Below are 7,814 nucleotides of genomic sequence, written 5' to 3' on the forward strand. Positions count from 1 at the left end.
GAACTTTGCGACCTTTTGCCACATTTCAGGCTTCAAACATAAAGATATAAAACTGTATTTTTTTGTGAAGAATCAACAACAAGTGGGACACAATCATGAAGTGGAACAACATTTATTGGATATTTCAAACTTTTTTAACAAATCAAAATTGAAAAATTGGGCGTGCAAAATTATTCAGCCCCTTTACTTTCAGTCCAGCAAACTCTCTCCAGAAGTTCAGTGAGGATCTCTGAATGATCCAATGTTGACCTAAATGACTAATGATGATAAATACAATCCACCTGTGTGTAATCAAGTCTCCTTATGAATGCACCTGCACTGTGATAGTCTCAGAGGTCCGTTAAAAGCGCAGAGAGCATCATGAAGAACAAGCAACACAACAGGCAGGTCCGAGATACTGTTGTGAAGTAGTTTAAAGCCGGATTTGGATACAATAAGATTTCCCAAGCTTTAAACATCCCAAGGAGCACTGTGCAAGCGATAATATTGAAATGGAAGGAGTATCAGACCACTGCAAATCTACCAAGACCTGGCCGTCCCTCTAAACTTTCAGCTCATACAAGGAGAAGACTGATCAGAGATGCAGCCAAGAGGCCCATGATCACTCTGGATGAACTGCAGAGATCTACAGCTGAGGTGCGACACTCTGTCCATAGGACAACAATCAGTCGTATATTGCACAAATCTGTCCTTTATGGAAGAGTGGCAAGAAGAAAGCCATGTCTTAAAGATATCCATTAAAAGTGTTGTTTAAAGTTTGCCACAAGCCACCTGGGAGACACACCAAACATGTGGAAGAAGGTGCTCTGGTCAGATGAAACCAAAATTGAACTTTTTGACAACAATGCAAAACGTTATGTTGCGCGTAAAAGCAACACAGCTCATCACCCTGAACAAAACATCCCCACTGTCAAAAATGGTGGTGGCAGCATCATGGTTTGGGCCTGCTTTTCTTCAGCAGGGACAGGGAAGATGGTTAAAATTGATGGGAAGATGGATGGAGCCAAATACAGGACCATTCTGGAAGAAAACCTAATGGAGTCTGCAAAAGACCTGAGACTGGGACGGAGATTTGTCATCCAACAAGACAATGATCCAAAACATAAAGCAAAATCTACAATGGAATGGTTCAAAAGTAAACATATCCAGGTGTTATAATGGCCAAGTCAAAGTCCAGACCTGAATCCAATCGAGAATCTGTGGAAAGAACTGAAAACTGCTGTTCACAAATCTCCATCCAACCTCACTGAGCTCGAGCTGTTTTGCAAGGAGGAATGGGAAAAAATGTCAGTCTCTCGATGTGCAAAACTGATAGAGACATACCCCAAGTGACTTACAGCTGTCATCGCAGCAAAAATGTGGCGCTACAAAGTATTAACTTAACTTGCACGCCCAATTTTTCAGTTTTTGATTTGTTAAAGAAGTTTGAAATATCCAATAAATTTCATCCACTTCATGATTGTGTCCCACTTGTTGTTGATTCTTCACAAAAAATATGGTTTTATATCTTTATGTTTGAAGCCTGTAATGTGGCAAATGGTCGCAAAGTTCAAGGGGGCCGAATACTTTCGCAAGGCACTGTATATAGATTCCAGTCGTACTTTATCAAAGGCCTTTCAAAGTCAGCTATGAATATGAAATCTGGTTTCCCAGATTTTTCACAGTGTTCTATTGTTTTCACTACTTGTCTTATATTATCTCCAATGTAAAAAAACCTATCTGATTAGGATTAAATAATTTGGTCGTAGAGAGCTGTTTACTTTCTTCATGTTGATACTGTGTGGCTAAATTGCACACAATATAAATATTTCCACTGAATAATTGCTGCAGATTCTATGTTTTCTTTTCATGACAGAAGCTTGGAAATGTACTTTTATCAGTGTCTTGTCTACAAATGGAATATATTTGTTTTTCCTAATCCCACGCTGACGGTGAGCCCAGTAGATAATGATGAAGTACACAGATGCTGGTTTAATCTACTTACCCCTTTGTGGGGTGCACAACAAGGCACCTTGGTTTATCAATCCCATGAATGACTGAGGTCTTCAGGGAACCATCCAGGCGAGCGGCATTGATTTGAGACTCGTCATTCTCTGAGCTGAGCCAGTATAAATTCCTAGAGAGCCAGTCTAACGCCAGCCCACGGCAGTTTAGTATATCTGAGGGGATAATAAAGAGAGTGAGGCTGTCAATTCAACATCTAGTTTTACAGAATCACATTGGTCATCAGTTAGACAGGATAATATACAGACCTTGGGACAGCAAACAGGTACCAAAACATTGGTATTCAATGTTGTTTATGCTTCCTAACAATTTATATATTTATATATATTTTTAAATACAGAGGAAGTAAAGATAACACTTCATTTTATGGGAGCGTAATAAACCATTATTTTATAAGGTATTTATAAAGTGTGTGTTCATCATTTATTAAGTGCTGTTTATACTTTATTAATACTTTAGAAATGTTTTGAGTGACCAGTGTAATTTCTTACAAAAATATGAACATGCAATTGGTAGACAGTAGACAGTAGACAGCAGGAGCTAGTAAAAGAATAAGCACACAACACAGGATGTTTAGTGAAATATATAGACGTGTGAATAACTAGCTTACTAACATTTACTAATGCAGGAGTCACGATTCATAAATGGTGAGCAAACGTTTGTAAATGCCTTATAAATGGTTTATAAATGCTTTATTATGGACCCTTAAAATAAGTGTTACCAAAGTAAAGATTATAATAAGTGTGTGTCAAAAAGTATATGCAGGCAGGTTTTTGTTCTGTTCATTATCAGGTGGTCATTAATTAAATCTACGGCACAAATTTACAGAATGGGAATTAGGGTGTGCTCTGTGGATAATCAAAGAAAGAAGAGAGGAGGCTCTTCTTGAAAAACAGCAATTGTCTTTTGCTCTTTGATGACGTACTTTCATGCAATACAATTTGGTAAAACAGATATTCCCATCAAAGCCACAAGAAAACAAATAATGATCGTGGAAGTTATTTCCTGCCTTTGTCTTGACAGTGTTTCATCCCTTCGTAATGTCAATCAGAAAATTGAGAGTTTGGGACTATAAGGTTCTATCTGCATTTTTTGACAAAATGTAGTTATTGACATGTTCTTCTTCTGTTCAATGTTCTCTTCCTATATAATACTCTAAATACCCCCATTCAAGTTGTTAAGTTCAAAGAATACTAGATAAACAATTGCTGACACCATTCAAACCAATGAGGGTTCGGAACTTTAAAGTCAATTATCTCAGATCATCTTTTTGCAGATAGAACCTTATAGTCCCAAGCTCTCGAAATGTAAATATCCATCTTATTAATCAAATGAGTGGCAGGCTCTGGCACTACGTTATTTAATGGCCTATACAGTATTGTTCCCAGAGCTCGCCAACTATGTTAGCCAACTGAGCTAAAGCCTGGGAATAAGCTCAGGGGAGTTAACACGAGTCGTCACGTCTTAGGCAAGGTAACTCACCATGACTCAACCATCTCTGATACATTATTATCTCTCTGAATTACACACTTATGAAGGACAGACAGTGCATGTGTCTCAAGTAGTACCCCATACCCTACATACTGGGATTCAGCCATTAACTACCTCCAGAGATGACAGTCTCCAGGCGGGTGCCGTTGATGAAGGCCCGTTTGATGGTCTGTGTTTTTACATCCGCCCAGTAGATCCGGTCCTCCTGGGTGTCGTAATCCACAACGGTGACATCATCAATGTCTGGGACAGTCAGTGCCGTCATGACGTTCATGTAAGGGTTGTCAATATCCACACCACGGATCTCTGACCGCCTGACGTACAGGAGGAACCTTTTCAACACTATGGAGAAATCAGATTAGGAGAGAAATATCAATGACGACCATTGATTTGTGAAGCGGTTGAACTTTTTAGTCAGATATGGTTATGGGGTAAGATATGACATGCAAATGCTGATGTTTATCCCTAATCATAATCCCAAGTCAATACTTCACAAATGCCAATGAAATCATAAATATGTAAAAACATAATTCTGTCATTTTTATGGTTCTTTGTTTAGTGATTGTGTACAATATCCCACTTGTTTGTGACTTTGATAACAAAAACGATAGATACAGGTGTTACAGGATTGAAGATGGCTGTCCCACTCACCGGCGCAAGATTGTTTGTTGAGGGACAGTTTCATGAGGTGTGGACAGGTGCAGGATGCAGTACGGTTGTAATTGATAAGACACAGGTGTGAGCATGGGCCACGCCCATTATTCTCCTCACAAGGGTTAGACGCTGAAGAGAGAGTGAGAGAGAGGAGGGTGTCAGGTTGAGACTTGTCAGCAAAAATATAGAAAAAGATGCAAAAGGAGGAGAAACAATTGGGCCATGATGAATACATGAAGTGAATTGAACAAAAAGCCTCCCAATAATCTAATTTCTGGTGAAAATATTTATAGGAAGTCCTTTTTATGAAGTATATACCAGAGTAAGTGGTAGAACTATGATATGGTTTTGGGCCTATGGTCAAAAGGTCTGCTTACCTTCCTGACAGGGTAAAGGGCAACAAAGCTTTTAAAAACAGAAAATACAGATGCTTAGTTCTGTAAATCTGCAACAGACCAATATGATTAAAGGGTTATTTTGAAACGCAGGAAATAAAGGAACAGCTGTAAAACTGTGTGTAAAGTTTTTCCATGGGCAGTTGGCCACCTGTACTGTTCAAACATAATGCTGAATCCCTCTGATACTCCCTCTGATACAACAATAATGCTGATGAGATGGCATTCCACCCTATCCATACCTACTACCACCCACATTGGTTCTCGTGTTTCAACACTGCTTTCAAGTGGTCTAAATCACTGGCAATGCATCAAGAGAAATGGTTGGGGTAGGTGGGACATCTTTGGTGCAGTTGCATTTGAAATGGATGCTGACTCAGCAAACCTGGTTACACAAACTAAAGAGTAGTAAATAAATACACACAATACCCCATAATGACTAAGCGAAAACAGATATTTAGATGTTTTTATTTAGATATTTTGCAAATGTGTTAAAAATAAAAAACAGAAATACCTTGTTTACATAAGTATTCATACGCTTTGCTATGAGACTCGAAATAGAGTTTAGAGATTCTGGGTTCGAGTCCAGGCTCTGTCGCAGCTGCCCACGACCGGGAGACCTATGGGGCGGCGCACAATTGGCCCAGCATTGTCAGGATTAGGGGAGGGTTTGGCCGGCAGGAATGTCCTTGTCCCATCGCGCACTAGCGAGTCCTGTGTGACAGGCCAGGCGCGGTGCACGCTGACACGGTCACTAGGTGTAGGGTGTTTCCTCTGACACATTGGTGCGGCTGGCTTCCGGGTTAAGTGGGCATTGTGTCAAGAAGCAGTGCGGCTTGGTTGGGTTGTGTTTCGGAGGAAGCATGGCTCTCGACTTTCGCCTCTCCCGAGTCCATATGGGAGTTGCAGCGATGAGACAAGACTGTAACTGCCAATTGGATATCATGGAATTGGGGAGAAAAAGAAAGTTATAATACAAATGCAAAAAATGTTTTGAGTTTAGGTGCATCCTGTTTCCATTGATCATCCTTGAAATGTTTCTACAACTTGATTGTAGTCCACCTGTGGTAAATTCAATTGAATGGATATAATATTGAAAGGCACACACCTGTCTATATGAGGTCGAACAGCTGACAGTGCATGTCAGAGCAAAAACCAAGCCATGAAGCCGAAGGAATTGTCCGTACAGCTCCGAGACAGGAATGTGTCGAGGCACAGATCTGGGGAAGGGTACCAAATATCTTTCTTAAATGGAAGAAATTTGGAACCACCAAGACTCTTCCTAGAGCTGGCCGCTCGGCCAAACTGAGCAATCGGGGGAGGAGGGCCATGGTCACGGATGTGATCAAGAACCCGATGGTCACTCTGACAGAGCTCCAGAGTTCCTCTGTGGAGATGGAAAAACCTTCCAGAAGGACAAATATCTAAGCACCTCTCCACCAATCAGGCCTTTATGGTAGAGTGGCCAGATGGAAGCCACTCCTCAGTAAAAGGCACATGACAGCCCGCTTGGAGTTTGCCAAAAGGCACCTAAATGACTCTCAGACCATGAGAAACAAGATTCTCTGGTCTGATGAAACCGTGATTGAATTATTACTATCACATCTGGAGGAAAACTGCCACCATCCCTACGGTGAAGCATTGTGGTGGCAGCATAATGCTGTGGGGATGTTTTTCAGCGGCAGGGACTTGGAGACTAGTCAAGATCAAAGGAAATATGAACGGAGCAAAGTACAGAGATATCGTTCATGAAAACCTGCTCCGGAGCGCTAGGGACCTCAGACGGGCGAAGATTCACCTTCCAATGGGAATGGCACACAGCAAATACAATGCAGGAGTAGCTTCAGGACAAGTCTCTGAATGTCCTTGAGTGGCCCAGCCAGAGCTCGATCAAATCTCTGGAAAGACTAGTGCTGTGGCGGTCACAAAATTTAGCCAGCCGGTGATTGTCAAGCAAATAAGTCTCATTCTCACGGGCTCTCAAGTGGCACAGTGGTCTAAGAACTGCATCTCAGTGCTAGAGGTGTGATTGGGAGTCCCATAGGGCGGGGTAGGCCGTCATTGTAAATAAGAATTTGTTCTTAACTGACTTGCTTTGTTATGTAAAGGTTAAATAAATTAAATGTTTAAAAAAATACTTTTAATTAACATAAACACATTTAGTATCTCCTGGCTTCCACACACAGCCTAGAAGCCACTTTAAAAAGGTCTAATAAATCCATGTTATATAGCTTACACCTTCACAATAAATGTGTTATTTATTGTTTAACATTAATTTATCAATCAATGTACAACATTTAATTACATTACAACATACAGAAACATATACGTATATTGAAAAAACAATTCTTAAAATCAATCTGCAATATACCATGCTATGAAATATGATAATGATGGGCGTGGTTTTGATTCAACTCTGGTTATTAACAACAACACTGGGATTATTTTACACCAATGAGTGTTAATTAAATCTATAAGTATTGAATTATGTTTAGAGTGTAGGCCCTCAAAATAAGGCCTTATGAAATACACATTGTATTGTGTTAAAAAATTACATTTTAGTGATAGCATTTTTCTTAGGATCTCACTTGGTGATGTCCTTAGGAATGAAAATGGATGACTGCAACAACCATGTCTGTCACTACCAAATGCAGTCGTGTGGTAACTATACAATTCACTCGAAAGGCAAGGCACTCTAGGAAATAAGTCTTTACACTAAGCATTGTGTTAATTTAACGCTGTTCCAGTGTCTATATGTCTACGCTTTCAGTGTTTAACGCACTCGACAGCGAGGTTTCCATCCAATTTGTGACAGATTTTCTTGCAAATATTCTATAATATTCATAAAACAACGTGCACATTTCCCCTCCGAAGATGTTCCTATCAAACATACTTTTTCAGATTTAAGGCTGAGTGTGATCACATTTTCAACTCTACTGATGGTTTTGTCACAAAAACTGTTTATATAGTAAATGTGCCCACTCTGGTCTTGGCACATGTACTTTTGCCAACAGTTTGCAGATACAGTGGGGGTAGGCTACCTACATGATGAGATCATTATGGCTAAGACCGATATTATTTGCATTTGTCAAACGGCATTCAAGCATCGATCATCATGTCACCAGAATAAGACCCTGGATATTTACTGGAAGGGAGGATCAAGCTCATCACCTTGCACATTCACCACTTTGTGAAGTTCTTCATAACTTATTTCATCTGTTGCCTAATAAAATGCATGCTTTCCCGAGTTATTGAGGGAGGACCAAAAAA

The 7,814-nt window shown here is 40.1% G+C and overlaps 1 protein-coding gene across 1 annotated transcript in view; it reads right to left on the bottom strand.

The window, feature by feature from the left end:
• LOC123990266 (low-density lipoprotein receptor-related protein 1B-like) overlaps positions 1–7,814 on the bottom strand; it is a 265,509-nt gene that overhangs the window by 197,184 nt on the left and 60,511 nt on the right. Inside the window, exons 21-23 of the mRNA XM_046290887.1 lie at positions 4,147–4,278; positions 3,610–3,837; positions 1,985–2,159 (exon numbers count right to left, since the gene is read on the bottom strand). Coding sequence (XP_046146843.1) covers positions 1,985–2,159; positions 3,610–3,837; positions 4,147–4,278 — 535 coding nt within the window. The remainder of the gene's footprint in view (positions 1–1,984; positions 2,160–3,609; positions 3,838–4,146; positions 4,279–7,814) is intronic.

Source organism: Oncorhynchus gorbuscha, linkage group LG01 (genome assembly GCF_021184085.1).
Source record: "Oncorhynchus gorbuscha isolate QuinsamMale2020 ecotype Even-year linkage group LG01, OgorEven_v1.0, whole genome shotgun sequence".
NCBI classification, from domain to species: domain Eukaryota; kingdom Metazoa; phylum Chordata; class Actinopteri; order Salmoniformes; family Salmonidae; genus Oncorhynchus; species Oncorhynchus gorbuscha.